The sequence below is a fragment of the Lactuca saligna genome, chromosome 1 (genome assembly GCF_052625555.1).
Source record: "Lactuca saligna cultivar CGN05327 chromosome 1, ASM5262555v1, whole genome shotgun sequence".
NCBI lineage: Eukaryota > Viridiplantae > Streptophyta > Magnoliopsida > Asterales > Asteraceae > Lactuca > Lactuca saligna.
In genome coordinates this window covers 102,028,064-102,044,245 of record NC_136417.1, presented here as the reverse complement: position 1 = coordinate 102,044,245, position 16,182 = coordinate 102,028,064, and the positions used below count along the sequence as shown (strand labels likewise).

The 16,182-nt window shown below is 35.8% G+C and overlaps 2 protein-coding genes across 20 annotated transcripts; one reads left to right on the top strand and one right to left on the bottom strand.

The window, feature by feature from the left end:
* The first annotated feature begins 5,951 nt into the window (after positions 1-5,951).
* On the top strand, positions 5,952-14,927 carry LOC145042421 (anamorsin homolog). 18 transcript variants are annotated; one of them, XM_078990900.1, is made up of 15 exons: positions 5,974-6,508; positions 6,616-6,794; positions 7,227-7,324; positions 7,412-7,517; positions 7,633-7,759; positions 7,834-7,877; positions 11,515-11,592; positions 12,490-12,684; positions 12,778-12,849; positions 12,946-12,997; positions 13,232-13,318; positions 13,448-13,607; positions 13,715-13,860; positions 14,279-14,416; positions 14,663-14,927. In XM_078990900.1, the coding sequence occupies exons 11-15, from the start codon at positions 13,232-13,234 to the stop codon at positions 14,693-14,695; spliced, it is 564 nt and encodes a 187-aa protein (XP_078847026.1). In that variant the 5' UTR covers positions 5,974-6,508; positions 6,616-6,794; positions 7,227-7,324; positions 7,412-7,517; positions 7,633-7,759; positions 7,834-7,877; positions 11,515-11,592; positions 12,490-12,684; positions 12,778-12,849; positions 12,946-12,997; the 3' UTR covers positions 14,696-14,927. The 18 variants fall into 18 exon arrangements, 13 of the variants coding, with proteins under 13 accessions (XP_078847071.1, XP_078847051.1, XP_078847026.1 ...); XM_078990886.1 differs by having other exon boundaries at positions 7,834-7,953; XM_078990925.1 differs by having other exon boundaries at positions 5,970-6,508; positions 7,834-7,953; positions 11,515-12,684; positions 13,724-13,860.
* On the bottom strand, positions 8,124-10,891 carry LOC145042408 (uncharacterized). 2 transcript variants are annotated; one of them, XR_013680652.1, is made up of 3 exons: positions 10,782-10,891; positions 8,903-10,626; positions 8,124-8,812 (listed from the first exon to the last, which is right to left on the bottom strand). XR_013680652.1 is itself a non-coding variant. In XM_078990829.1 (2 exons), the coding sequence occupies exons 1-2, from the start codon at positions 9,354-9,356 to the stop codon at positions 8,259-8,261; spliced, it is 1,008 nt and encodes a 335-aa protein (XP_078846955.1). In that variant the 3' UTR covers positions 8,124-8,258. The 2 variants fall into 2 exon arrangements, 1 of the variants encoding a protein (XP_078846955.1); XM_078990829.1 differs by lacking the exon at positions 10,782-10,891 and having other exon boundaries at positions 8,903-9,356.
* Positions 14,928-16,182: the final 1,255 nt, after the last annotated feature.

Sequence of the window (16,182 nt, the reverse complement as noted above, 5' to 3'; positions counted from 1 at the left end):
AGATCCTTAAACAAGGCTTAACAGGGTTACGGACCTTGCGTGGCGAAGCCGGACACTCACAAATGCCACACACGAAACCTCTCTCAATCGTTTTCACTCTATCTCTCTCTATTTAGAATCCCTCCCAAATATCTCTAAGTATGTGAAATCTCTCCCAAAACTCTCTTTGTATGAGAAATCTCTCCAAGAATGTGAAATCTCTCCCAAATCTCTCTTTATATGATAAATCTCTTTAATAATGTGAAATCTCTCCCAAATCTCTCTAAGTATGTGAAATCTCTCCCAAAACTCTCTTTGTATGAGAAATCTCTCCAAGAATGTGAAATCTCTCCCAAACCTCTCTTTGTATGAGAAATCTCTCCAAGAATGTGAAATCTCTCCCAAATCTCTCTTTGTATGAGAAATCTCTCCAAGAATGTGAAATCTCTCCCAAATCTCTCTTTGTATGAGAAATCTCTCCAAGAATGTGAAATCTCTCCCAAATCTCTCTCAAAAGTTCCTTAAACTTTTTATAGTCTTTCGGGCCATCCTGACCCTTAACCGGGTCAAAAACGGCTTGAAACGGGGTAAAAACGAGAAAAATGGACTTAAGGAGCCGAAACCCCTCTCAAGGAACCGAAGCACTCAGCAGCCGAATCTGAGAAGAGAAGCCTCTCGGCCCGAAACTGAGAAGAGAAGCCTCTCGGGCCGAAACTCGCGAAGACCGAGTCTCTCCTCTCGGTTCCCTCTTCTTCGCACTCTCGGTCTCTCCTCTCGCCTCTCGGTCCTTCCCTTCCCTCTCTCGGTCCTTCTTTCTCCCCTCTCGGTTCTTTGCACCAGAGGACCGAACCTCGGCCAGACTTCGAAAATGCAACACTTTTCACCAAATTTTTATATTTTTAGCATTTTGAGCCCGTTTTTCGTGATTTTAACGCAAGATTTTCTCCAGAAATTATATTTTTATATAAAAGACACTAAATATTCATAATTTAAACATATTTTCATGGAAATCCTTATTTAAATAATAAAATCTAGTGGGTGAATAATTGAGGTGGAGTGTTGACTTTGTTTTACCTTATGACACAAGCAACCACTCCCATACCCACTCCATGTCACTATTCACCATCATCCCATCCCTAGTCACTTCATAAGTCATTTCTCATTATTTCCAGCCATTTCCCACGTTCTAAGAGATGGAATATCCATCCTCTCTCCTCACTTCTCTCATTTGCTCTCATTTCACCAAGTATCCAACTCCACTTTTCTCTCAAACTTTCTCTATCAAATTTGAGATTCAAGGCTGATTATCAAGCTTTCTCACACTCTTGGTAAGTATAATTCATCCTCTCTATGATTATTTCACCTCCTTATACTCCAATCATAGATTGCTTACACAAATTACATCATTTTGGTGCTAGATTCTCGAAAATCTTCAAGGCATCTTCAAGTGTTCTTGAGTTGAACACTTCCCTAATCCAACATTCATCCACTAAAATCACTCAAGGTGAGTTCATACCCCTACATTTTCATGTTTTCTCAAGTTTTCAGGGGGGAGTACAAGTTAAAACACCAAGAACATAACTTAACTTTTCTAACAGCCTTCATCAGAAAAGTTCAACTCCGTTCACGAACTGTTTTGGGAAACTTAAACATTTTTGTTTTCAAAACTGTACAAGGTGCAAGTAGTTCAAGTTCTTAGATTTAAAATGACCACTTGCACATCTCCATACGATTTTTTCTACAATTTATGGTGATTTTTACAAAACTGCCTATCATTTCAAACACCAAACCGGACCAGCCTGTGATTATGGACTTTTTCACCCAAGTTGGAGGTCATTAGAAATTATGATAAAAATTATGATTAAACTAGACACATTTTGGGAACTCTCTGAATTTACGGATCTAGTTTTTGACTTCGTATGATTTTTCTATGACTTTTCTAAAACAGCGCAGAAGGGTTAAAGTTAGTTAACAACATATAAATTTCATAACACTTTGTATTATGTTGAGCAAAGTGTATAACAATAAGTTCTAAATATTGAATGTGTTTCCTTGTTAGTTTATCATCATAAACTGAACTTAGTCACTCATTATAAGATTATTCATTCATTTAGATCACGTATATTAAGCTATAATAAGCATAGTTTATGGATTCATAACACGATTGCAGTTTCATAAATGAGTTCTTATACACTACAAACGTTTTGGATAAACTATAATAGGTATAGTTTATGATTCATCACATAACACACTCGTACAAAAAGGGTACATTCATACAAAAAGGTTCTACACTCACGCACACTACACGTAAACTCGTTAACTCATAATGTGAGACTATCTCTCCTCGTACATCCGAGTACGGGATCCCAATTCCTGTAAGTTATAACCAAACTCTCTTGTAGGGAGAGCGTGATAATTGTGTATAGATCTATATTGGGGTTGACATCCCACACCTCGCTACTAGCTACAGCTGGACCGGCAGGTCTGCGGGTGACAAGAGTCATAGGATCAGGTCGTCTAAAAGACGTTGTGTAGGTTACCTCTAGTCATAATATGGTTATAGCGACTCACATAGGGAGCTAACTGTTGGATTAGTGTCTAAGTCCATAACTATTTTGGTATATACTTGACCCGATGGTGCATGGTCCTTTTGGGTTGCCTTCACCAAAGCAACTTGATTGGAGAAATATATAGAGAGAGAGGATAATATGATTTATTAATATGTTATAAGAATAATATATTAAAGGAGAAATCATATTTGTTTAATTAATATTGGTCAATAATTAATTAGGAATTAATTTTGTGATCAAGTGTAATTAATTAAACTAGAGGGGCTGATTTATAATTATGTGATAGTTACAAAATAAGGTAAGGATTATCTTAAATATAGGGTGAACGAATTTGAGGTGATAAGGCCTTAGAATTCGACTATGATAAGGATTCAAGGATTATCTTATGGGTTGCTTTGTGGATAAGCAACTAGATAAGGATAATGACTGAAACCCTATCTCTACACATATATAAAGACCCTAAGGCTCATGAATTCGTGTATCCCTTCCCAAGAAGTCATAAGGACGAATTCTAACCTCTCTCCTCTCTTTTTATACCTTCTCCATTTGCTCTTGGTGTTTGTAAGCCATTAGAGGAGTGACACTTGTGACTCTAAGCATTCCAAAGTCAAATCAAGGAGATTTGGGATTGTTATTGCTACATAACAATCAAGGTAACATTATAAACTCATTCTTATGTTAATATGATTACTTTCATGCTAGAATTAGGGTTTATAGTCTTGGATTCAAAGCATGTACAATAGAGAAACCTAGATCCAAGCATTAGGGTTTGTATAAGCACATAGGATGTCTTATGACCAAAACCCATCAGTGGTATCAGAGCCATTGGTTTGGTTTCAATTGTATGAACTTGATATATTAGGGTTTATTGCCAATAAACCCTAGGAGGCTAGTTTTTTTGAGATTAGGGTTTGCAAACCCTAATTTGCAAGAGTTTGAATAAGATCTTCAAATCCTTTCCTTAAACACTTAGATTTCGAAATCTAGGGTTTGTTATAATCCCTTGTTTTTCGAAAGTTGCCTCCTCCCCAAGATAAAATCCTAATTTTTAGGGATTTGGATTATCCCATATCTTGTAATTATCCTCTAATTGTTACATATGGTAATTCAAGATCTTGCATTATCCATCCATATTTTCAAAATCTATATAGATATTTAAGGGATTAGGATAACTTAAATGTATAAATGGTAATTATCCTCATTATTTAGATAATCCCTTATGATTTAATAATTAAATTAATAGTCTAATTCTAGATAATTATTAAATCAAAAGTTTTAATATTTAAAATTTTAAATTTAAATGTCATAAATTCGAAATTTTAAGATAGATTAAAACTAAATTGTTTTGAAATGTTTCAAAACTTGCCCTCAAGTTTTGGAATTTAAAAGTTGATTAGGAATGTTAAATTCTAAAACCCTAGTTTTGAAATATTCAAATACACCCTTATGGTTTTATTAATTAATTAAGGAGTATAATTAAAAGAGATTTAATAAATCCATAAAAGTTTAGGTTAACCATTTAATTGAATTAAAAGTGTAATTGTTAAAGTTAACCACATAGTATTTTAAAAGTATGAAATGCACCCTATACTATATATATAACATTAAAAGTCTAACATTATATATATGTATGACTAAAAGTCCGTCTTACCGTTAGTAGGCCTCATTCACGAAGCTGATCTATAAGGGGTGTTTAAGGAAATTGCCTATAAAATGGCGATTGAATGGGTATCCACTCTTACCCACCGCACTCTTGACTAGTGGAGGGTCGTTAGCTGAACGGGTAGGATAGGACGAAACCTTCCATTATAAGTATAATGAAATACAAAGTAACTAAATGTTTTTCTAATTCCCAATCTTAGTTACTTAGGCAAAAGTGAATTGATGCAATTCCATGAAATTACACTTTGTGCCCTTGCGAAAACGTTAGTGGAGCGTGTGTGGTTTACCGGCACACTAAATGGTTCTAAGCAAAGGTTGCAAAGGGTGACTCAATGTTTGTCATAGTTCGGTGGAGCGTGTGTGGTTTACCGGCACATCGAATGGGTGATTGTAACATGTGAGGGCACCATGTAAGTTTGCATGGTTATTCACACCCGCTTTGTGATCCTCGGCATCCCAGTCACAAACAAGAGGGGCATATCGAGATTTAAACATGCCATTGAAAGTTCAATGAATCTCAAAGGATCTAGGAGTTTTCATAGATTTAAAACTTAAATTTATTTTTCGTTTTTCATGGTGGAAATTAGTGAATCGTCATTCACTTACCTTCAAATATTCTGCAACTAGATTACGGCATCCCTTTTCTAGGTTGTAGCGTATTGTGTTGGGTTCTAGCCTTAGTATCTCATTTGGGTGATTTACTAAGGACTCAATCGATTAACTAACTTGAATTTGTTTTCTCCCGTTTTGTAGATGTCAAAGTTTGACAACTATGGTCTTCCCAAATCCCGTGGAACAAGCATTCCACATGAAGATGATATTCCACGATTCGATCAAGGAACAAGAAATCATGCTTCACTTCCTCCTCCTCCTCCCGTTGTTCTCCCTAACCCAGAAGATCGAAGAATTGAAATGTTCAATGTCACTAAAGCCCTATTGGAAATGAAACATGAAGATGGTAAACCCGTGTGTGCCCACGTTTTGGGAATGAAATCACACATCGATAGGTTGATAATGTTGGGTGCGTCATTCCCGGATAAGTTGGCTGTGAACTAGGTTCTGCAGTCACCTCCTGAATCATATAATGAGTTCAAAAGAAAGTATTATATGATGGATCATGACGAAAACTTCATTGACCTAACTTACATGCTCATTGTTGCTGAATCAGAAATAATTTGGCAAAGCAATGGAGCATATTTGTTGGGAAAGTCAACCAACCATGCTTCCGAGGATGTTCTAGGAGAACCGACCTGCGTTTGCTACCAAGAAAAGGGCGTTGGATACAAGTCTGCCCTAAGAGTCTAAAGAGTCCAGCAGATGGGATAGTCAAAGAGAATGGCTATGCTTCAAGTAAAATCCACTATCTAACTCCATTATGTTCCTATTCGTTGGTTCTTAATACATGATGTGATAAGATTGCATTTGAATGTTTTTGCAGGATCAGTGAAAAGAAATGAAGCTTGATGGAAAAGCAATATGAGTCTAATCATAGAGAAATGGATCACTACAAGAAAAAGATCCTTTTACAACACGCAAAACTCGACACTCCTTGATTTATGTTACGTAAAAGCGTGTGACATTAAAAAAGTGTCATCTATTCAAAAAATTTAAGGATTTGTATCACCCATTATTGCGTGGCCTTAAATTAGTGTCTAAATAAAAAAAAGAAAAAAACACGGAGTGCACCTGTAATAAGATGTCTAAGGATGTGGCTTTATAAATTTTAATGGAACGAGCGTTTTCCGACCTTTAATAGTTAAGCGGGAACGAAGTCCACAAAAATTAGAAAACCCCGCTTTGTTCTCATCTTCCTTCATTTCTACTTTTCTCTTTTCCATGGTTTGGCTTAACGAAGCTCTGTGAATTCCATGAGTTATTGCTATGAAGTGTGGAATGCAAAGCTTGATTCTCGTTTGTTTCTGATTTCCCATAGATAAATCAAAACAACACACAACGAAGAACCCTAACGTGCATCTTCCTTCTTAGTAGGTAGCGGGAGGTCTTTTATTTTCTTTTAAAATTCTGATTCTCTCATTTTTCTATCGACTTAGTACATGTTAGGGTTTTTAGTGGTGATCGATGGGTACGAGACATAATAGAACAACTGAAGAGGCTATTACAAAGGGTTGAAATCGTATGGAATGGAGATGATGGAGTTTAGCTTTCACCGTCGTCAAATCTTAAGGTGGAACAAGACTGTTGAGATTGAGGGTTTTTTGCTCCCAAAAATAGACCTTACAAAATCATTACGATTGAGGGCTCTATGACGAAGAACTAGGGATTCTAAGCCCAACAAGGTTTCCTCCTCTCCTTGAATTCACGTTTTCAAAACCTAAAAGGCAATTTAGGTTTCTATCTTATATTTTAGAGTTATCTTATTAAATCGTCTTACTCCTTCACCCAGCTTGGCTATTGATTCCTGGTATGGCAACACAACCCTGCGACTTGGTTACTCTCGAGCCTACAAGGGTCGTTGAAACCCTCAAGAATCTCACCACAAGGTTTCATGACTACAGAGTGGTTGATGTCGTGAACTTGTTACCCACTGCTAATGATGGAACCATCAGACATTTATATATACAGGTGAGTAATCAAATCTTAGTATAGTCATCAGTAAATACTTTTTATTTTTTCTAAATTACGCTATTTGTAAATCTTTTGAGTCTTCTAAACACAATTGGTGTTTTATTTCTCTACGCTCCTATAACTCGGGCTACTGATTGTTATTTTTGATTGCTTTGTTACTATATAAGACAACAACCTGGTAATCTTTGAAGAATCACCTCCTATTTAGGGATACTTTGTGGTGAACACCAACTGTTTGATAAAATGCCCCAATTAGTGACTCTTGTGTTTTAATGCTATATTATATATTTTGAGCAATGAACTACACATGTTTTTAGTAAATCTGAAGTGTAATGTACAATAGCGATATCATTGAGGTCAATTTCATGTATTGTTCTTTTATGTGTTATTGTGAGACATGAATTAACCTCTGAAGAATCACTTGTTCAGATGTGATCATTGACAACGCGGATAAAACGTTTTATGGTCAAAAAAGGAAATCTATTCTAGTCGTTCTCTCTAACAAGGCAACCTTAAAGTTGATGTAGGTAAGATTTTGACCTATCTATGTTAGACTTTGCAGGATAAAACGTTTCAGATGTTCAATTGTTACATATCTATGTTAGTTTTTGTAGCAGTCTTGCTTGTGGTATTTGAACTGCTACTCAGGCTTACCTTCTCAGCTACATCCCATGCATTTTTGTGGTCAAAAAGCCGATCCATCTTCTTAACCAGTACCATGTAAGTACAATTCAACTAAGGTTTGGTTGCAAAATACTATAAAAACTTTTTTATGGGTGAACAGCTTAACTGAAGGTTAGAAAGATTTATACATATTTATTTTCTTAATTTATAGATGGTGGTGGAACTATGCTCATACCTTACCTTTGATTAAGTTAATCGTGAAAGAAAGAGAGATAACTGGCAATAGAACTTTCAAATATCATGGAAAATGGCCACTCAGATGTTCCTTTAGGAATGAGGTGCCTCAAATTCTTCTACTTTACGTTAACTCTTTGATAATTATTCATTCTTGATTCTTGAATCTTGATTTCAGGAACCTATGTATGTGGCACTTTCTACTTTCAATTTCATGGATGGGTATCCTTCTTCATTCTTGTGAATTACAAGCTCCCTTTAAGGCCAAACAGACAAACTTTCTATGAATACACTCAAGGTTTAAAAGTACGGAATCGCGCCTTGAGGCGTTTTCCCTCCGCCTCATGAGGCGTAAGCCTCGAGGCGGAGTGAGGCGTAACCCCGAGGCGGAATACAATATATATATATATATATATATATATATATATATATATATATATATATACTAAACATGTCCTTTTAAGCTAATTTCACCATCAAATCCATTAGTTATAAAAAAACACATTCAAAAACATAAAATAAGTCTAGAACATCAAAGTCTAAAACTCCAAAACAACAGCCACTTAAGAAACACACACAAAAAAGCACAAGTTAGTGAAAAGTTCAAATAAAATAATCAGCATCATTCGCATCATTTTCAAACCGGTCACCCTCGTCATCGTCAATCAAATTCACTTCATCCCCGTCATCCTCGTCAATCAAATTCACTTGAACATTTTTCCTTTTCCTAGTTCCACTCCCTTCCCCAATTGTCCCGCCACCTCTAGGTCTTCCAATAGCCCTGCCAGCTCTAGCACTTCCAATTACCCCACCATCTTCCTCCCCTAATATCCCGCCACCTCCAATGTCATCTTCCTCACCATCACTTGGGGCGGCTATCCACTCATCATCCGACAATACATGATCAACAACTAAGGGGTCATCTTCTTTTAATTTAGTCCTCTTAATGAACTTTTGCTTCAACTTTTTATTGTACATGATGTAAACCAAGTTGTTCATTCTTTCGGTGTTTAACCGGTTGCGTCTCTTGGTATGGACTTGATTGAACGTACTCCAATTACGTTCACAAGCCGAAGCGGAACATGTAAGACCCAAAACCTTTATTGCAAAGGACTTGAGCTCTGGAGCATCGTCTCCATATTCACCCCACCATGTAACTATATATGTTTATAAATAACTTAATAAGTAATGTAATTTATATAAAATAAAAACTATAACTATAATAACAAAACTACTTAATAATATACCCGGTGGACGTGTCAGATATGTCGATAAAGAACCTCTATATCCAAATAATCCTCTTTTTTCTTTGTAAGCAACGAGTTGATCTTCAATCTTCATATAAACTGCCGTATCCTTCACGAGCCTTTCCATGACATCATACAATCCTCGCTTAATCTCCGGATGCTCGGAAACATTGGGACTCCAACGATATTGTGGATTTAAGTAGCAGGCATCAGCGTGCAAATCACGATGCATTTGCAACTCCCATTTCTTATCGATAATGTCCCAAATTTCTTTATAAGAAGCGAGGTTGTTATCCAAGTTCTTTGCTATTTTTTCTTTGCATTCGTCCATCGCCCCGTAAATAAATCCCATTGCTGGTGTTTGCTCCCCATCAACGAGCCTTAAAACTTGAACAAGTGGCATTGTGGTTTTCATGGAATAAACCACACTAGGCCAAAAATTTCTTTCATCCATAATTTTTTTTTTTTTTTTATCTCTCTACCATCGGGTTTCTTAGCCCAAGAAGATGCCCCCCATTCGTTTGAAACAAACATTTGTTGTAAGTTTTGTTTCGATTCATAAATGCTTTGTATAGTCAGAAAAGCCGTGGCGAATCTCGTGGCGGCCGGTCGAAGTAGATCTTTCTTTAGAATCTTCCGGGATAAACTTAACACTCACTGATGGTTGTAGATGAAATTGCTAATCTTTCTTGCTTTAAGCAAAGCATTTTTATGTTGAGTCAAATCACCGATTTTTTCAAGCATCAAATCAATGCAGTGAGCTGCACACGGGGTCCAATACAAGTTTTTTCTCTTCTCCATTAACAATGCTCCAACAGCTTTGTATGCACTAGCATTGTCGGTCACCACTTGAACAACAATATCTTCCCCGATCTCTTCAACAACTTCATCAAGCAACTCAAATATTTTTTGAGCATTTTTTATGCAATCTGATGCATCAATAGTCCTCAAAAATACAGTTCCATATTGATTGTTGACCAAAAAGTTGATCAAACTTCGGTTTCTCATGTCGGACCAACCATCTGATAACAATGACACCCCGGTTGTCTTCCAAGTTGCTTTAATGTCATCTACCATTGTTGTTGTTGTTTTAACTTCTTCTTGAAGGGTCCAAGTTCTTAATTCATGCATTGAAGGGGGTTTCAATCCGCGTCCATAGTTTCCAATAGAATGTACCATATTAGTAAATGATGGACTATTGGATACATTGAACGGGATTCCATTCTCATAAAAGAACCTCCCAATATCCAAACAAACTTGGTTTCGATGCTCTTTAGTATTGGATGGGGTAATTTTTATAGGTCCTGGACCATCTATTTCATCCTCCTGTCCACCCACCATCCATCTATCTATTGGTCCTCTAACACCCTTAGAGCTACCAGTTGTAAATGATGGATCAACACTTCCACCTCTGTTGTAGTATGCCCCACTTGCTACGTTTTCTTCGAAGGCTGTTCGAGAAGCTAATTTAGTAGCCTGAAATGCTTTCAAAAACTGAAGCATTTCCTCTTTCACTATTTCTGGAACATTAGGACAAGGCTCTACATCTTGGTGTGTACAAGCAAGATGCTGTTTCACTCTCTGAACCCCTCCCTTAATGATTTTGCTACAATACTTACATTTTAGATATTTGTATGCCTTTTTTTGACCCTCTGCCTCTACCATTACTTCCTCACTGTGACCCCAAGCAGGGTCCGACCTTCCACCTTTACTGGACATCCTCACTGTAAATAGAATGCAGCAAAATCAGATCAGAAGAAGTGCAGAACCTAAGTTACACAATTGATAGTCCCAAAGAAATCATTTGCTGAACAAAATAATAATAATAATAATAATAATAATTACAAAGTGCTTTTGATAGAAGATTAAGAAAATTAACCTTTGAATATTAGCAGACCTTCGATCAGAAGAAGTGCAGGTGAGATGCGATTTTGAGATGAAGAGATGAGCGGCGATTTATATTGAGCGAATGAGGTGATTAGGTCAATATATGAAACGGGTTTTCAGTTTTATTAAAAAACCGGTCAATAAAACAAAGGTATAAACAAAGTCGACGTAAAAAAGTCAAAATAGTCAAACAAAAATTGAAGGCGTACGCATCTGGAAAGCGTTCCGCCTCAATCGAATCGTATGCGCTTCACTGGTATGAGGCGTGCGTACCAAATCTTACCACTGAGGCGGCGCCTCTAGATCGATCAACCTGCGATTCGCCTCAAGGCGCGCCTCAGAGCGTGCGTTTCTCACGTTTTTTTAAACGATGAATACACTGAATTATGTCATATCTATGGGGCATTATCAATGAACTTTTTATTTTGAAGTTTTGTTATCACAATAGGGGTAAATTCGTAAATTTACACTCAACTTGTAACCTCGTGTCTTTTTTCTTGTTCATTAATGATTTAACATAGTCATGCTTATTCGGTTTTTGCTTGCGTGTTCGCAAGTTTTTCTTTTCTTTTTTTATTAAACGTTGTGTCGCCTTTTTTTTTTTTTTTTTAAATTTATTTCAAAGGTGTTGGTTCTTATGGATTTAGATGTTGGTGTCTGTACCACTTAAATGTGGAGCTTCCTTTTGGCTTTTGTGTTATGGAGCTTTTGTTGTGTTATTTCAGTTTTATCCAAGAGGTGGTAGTCGGGGTGGACTATTAACTCGGTGGAGCTGTTGTGGTGGGATCTGATAGGCACACCTGGTAAACACTACCTTTTCCTTTATCCACCAGTTCAGCTAGATGGATGATGTACTAGAGAAGGGTGTTGAAGCTTAAGGCTTTCTTTAAGATGGATAATGGCTGTTAGTCCTTTAAATCATTGCTTTTGCGTTTCTTGCTTGGTTTCTTCTTGCTATTACTTCTCACACTGTCCTTTGGTTGTTGGCATCCCTTTCTTCTTGATTTTTATTTCTCAACTCAACTCTAATTCTATGTAAATATATAAACATTCACACTCTTACTTCTGCATTCAAATCCCATTCCTGATCATAAACCATATAAAATGCTTACCTGTCGTTTCTTAGGTTTTTTTTTGAACAATCAACACACACTTAAAAGATTTCAATACGCGAATAAAAGTAAATTGAGTTTTATTATTAACAGACAAAATAGAGAGATTTCAACATAAGTTATGTGAATCTTATGACCATGTCCATGATTTACCTCTACACAAGGAGGTTTTTAGTTTTTCTATATCAGTCACTTGGATTGTCCCCAAAACATATTCTTTATAAGAATGTGTATTGTTAAATCATATGATATATGGAGTGTAATATTCGTCATTTTTGCCTCATTTGGCTTTCTGAAGACAAAGTCAACTTCCCGATCATGCTACCATTGCATTTTGCATGGAGACAATATTGATATTGTGGGCTGGGCGTATAAGAGTCAAACATGTAACCTAACTTCAACATTAAATATTTGACTTTGACAAATTTATTTGAAAACTCATGATATAGTTAAATCATGATAATAAAAATAAAATAGGTGAGACATGGCATAAAAGTGTGTTGGAATACAACATATATAACCCTACTCTTATGTATATCGGGTCCTATTTGAAGTTGATTTCATTTTCATTTACATAATCACTTCAAGACTTTTCTCTCAACACTGTGAGGGGAGATATTTGGACTTTGGACTTTGGATTCACTAATAATGTGAACATGGGTGGAATCTGATGTTGTACAAGTGACATCAACCTCAATTTTCAACCAAGGTTGCTTTTAATGTGGAGGAGTTTTGTTGTTCTTGTAACTCTGACTTTATCTACATCAATAGCTGCAAGAGAAGGTTTTATTCCCATGGCTGCATATCAGATTTGTTTAGAAGTTTGGTTGGCTCTTTCTTTGCTTACTGTAGTTGTCTGATTATGTTGTTTTTTAGGCAATTCTTGCAAGTAGTTATTCACAAAAGAACTATGGTGAAGCATGCAGAGTAATAGACAGAGTTCTTAAGGTTAAGTATATATATAGTATTCTTTTTTGCTTTTTAATTTAACTTACAAAAATTATATTGCTAATAAAATAATCCAAATTTTTGGTTTTTGATTAGATTGGATTAATATCTGGAGGTAGCTTGGCTTTTGTGTTGTTCTTAGGGCCATGTAAGAACATATGCACGCAACCCATTTGATCAAATGTCTGTTTGAAGTTGTAACTTTGTTGGTTATACTATTTTGATTATCGAGTCCTTAAAGTAAATTGGGTTTGCTGAGATTGCTCCCCTGTAAATCGCACCTTGAAAATAAAATAAATAACAATATTAGAAATTATGCAAAGGGTATTTTAGGTTATATGATTATAGAGTATACTAATAATCTTGTTTCACGATTTTGTAGATGAAATCTTCTCTTAAGCGTAAACTGTTAGTTGTAGGGTTTTCAGATATAGAGGTGGTTGAGATTACAAAAGCACAATCTTTTGGGGTAAGTTCATTCGAATCTGTATCCATCATGTCCATGTCATAGTGTTCTGTTTTAAGCCCGTTATCTGCGTCTGGATACAGATAATATTGTGAGAATTATAAATTTGATTAATATTCTTGTTATCCACAGATTAAGGCTAAGAAACCTACCTGGAAGATTGGTTCTTGGTTTTCTCTTAAGAAGCTATTGAAAAGCTTACCTAAAGTCCAGATTGTTGATGACATGGATCATATTGATAAGGACAGCCTGTTATCTGAAGAGGACTTGAAGAGACCTCAGCTCCCACCTGGTAAATGTTATGAGTTAGGGTTTTCATTTTTGTTCTTTGGATAAGTGTGTAGATGTTAAATTGGAGGAGGTGAGATTTTGTTGTTTCTGATTGCATATTGTGATTAGGTTTTCCAGTTGGTGATTGTGAAGTTGGAAGCACAAGGAAAGCATGCAAAAATTGCTCATGTGGATGTGCTGAAGAAGAGGAGAAAGTGCAAAAGCTGGGAGTGACTATGGACCAGTTGGAGAACCCCAAGTCATTCTGTGGCAGTGTAAGTCAACTGCCTCTTGTTTATTGAATATTTGCATTACCACTTATTTAAATGTATTATATTTTTTTATGCTTATACTTATAGAAGCTGAAGCTGAAGCTGGTGCTTATATTTTGTTATTCAATTCAGAATATTTAATAGTAATAGTCCCCATAAGGAGCAATAGCAAAGATGACCACTCCACTTAAAGAGTCATCTTTTTTTTCTATATTTTGAAGCTTATGTAAAACATTTATTTTCTATATTTTGTTATATAAATTATTTTGTTAGAGGCCACTCCACTTAAAGAGTCGTCTCCAGGTATATATATATATATATATATATATATATATATATATATATATATATATATATATATATATATAATGACATGTATACACACTCCTCAAATTTCCTATATTTGGTTGAAAACATGCAGACAAACTATTTTGATTCTTGGATTGGCAGAAATACAAGGTTCACAATATTCAACAATTTCAACAATATTAAATGTTTGAAAAACTTTGAGAAAACGACAACACACTTGGGGAAAAAGGAAATGGAACATCTTGAGCAGGTAAAAATAGCCTCTTCTTCCACCCATATGATTTGGTTTTTTCGAGTAGTTCCGGTGGTAATCCAGAGATCTGCTCATTATCTTTATCTTTTGTTATCTTCTGTTATCCGGCCAATATACAAACCTTAGCTTCAAATGCAGACACAAGATCTGATAAAGTACCCATCTCCTGCCAACGAACATTCCACGTTTGATTCTTCTAATAATTATATTAGCATATTAATTTTTTGACTTTTATTTGATCAGGTCACAAGAATGATCAGAGAAGGGGTTCATTAGTCGTAAAGAATTATGAAAGGCAAGATGCAACTCTACTTAGTTCGAATTTGATCTTTATCATCTTTGTGTATATCTTTTTAGTTTGTATAGCATTACATTGCAGAAGGTATCCCTTAATAGCAATGTAGTATTAGGTTATATAGTTAGGGAAAACCTCTTAATAACAATGTACAATTAGATCCCCTTAATATCAATGTATTACAATTTTTTGATATGATGTTATTGGATGAAATTGATTGTTTTGGTATGTGTTTGTTTTCATATTTTTGTATTATGCGTAAATAAGTATCGAAAAGATGCGTCGTAAATGCATCTCATAAATGGTTATTGAAGTTTATGACACGCAAATGTGTGTCATCTTCATTTATGACAGGGGCTTCCTTGATACGCATTGCGTGTCATAAACACGCGCATCGGTTACGACACGCAAATGTGTGTCGTCATCCTTTATGACAGGGCCTTCCTTGATACGCATTGTGTGTCATAACTGCGCGTCGTAAATGTGTGTCATAAATGTGCGTCGTAAATGCGCATCGTAAATGGACGACGCGCAAAAGCGTGTCGTCTCTCGTTATGACAGGGCCTTCCTTGACACGCATTTGCGCGCCGTCTGAGCGCTTTACGACATGCATTGCGCGTCGTAAAAGGCTAATTTTCTAGTAGTGGATCTCGATCGTATGGACTTGAATATTGGATTTTGAGCTTAGAAAGTTATGATAGAGTTGTTAGAAATATTCAGTTGATTTTTCATTGTAAGGACAAATGTTTTCCCATGCTTTATGAATAAAATAAAATTTGATTTGACTCATTTATTTATTTCCTTGCTATCACACCTCGAAAACCGAAGGCGGAAACATTTCCTTGGTTGACTCCACGTTGACTATCAAATCCAATGTACATAGTAAGTAAAGTAGAACAACCATTACATTATATATATATGAAAGTTTTACATTTGTTTCAAAAGCATCAGTACTTATACAAGTGCTACATAACAATATATATGAACAACACAAAACGAGTCTCTGAGAACTCCATCTTCGTACGAAAGGATCTTCAAGTACCTGTCTAACGCGGACCTGAGAATACAAGTGGTTTGAAAATCAGCATAACGCTGGTGAGTTCATAAGCGGTTAGTTTTTCTGAAAATGAACGAGTTCCTTTAGTTTCCTGAAAAAGTGGTTATCCAAGAAAATCCCATATTTTGTTAAAGTTGGTTACCAAATCCAAAAGTAATGTAAATGATGTACGATGAAAACATCATTATTCTTATAAAATTGTAAGTTCAGTTATCTAACTTGTTACACTTTTCTGGTTACGTACTACAGTTACTCAGGAAAATCCTATATTTTCCTACATGTATGTGTGTGAACAGTTACTGATTCTGTATGTGCGAATTGTTACCGGTTCCGATTATGTTCAATGTTGTCCCCAGAAAAACCCCATGTTCTCCTGAATGTGTATGTGTGTACTGTTATCGATTCCGATTA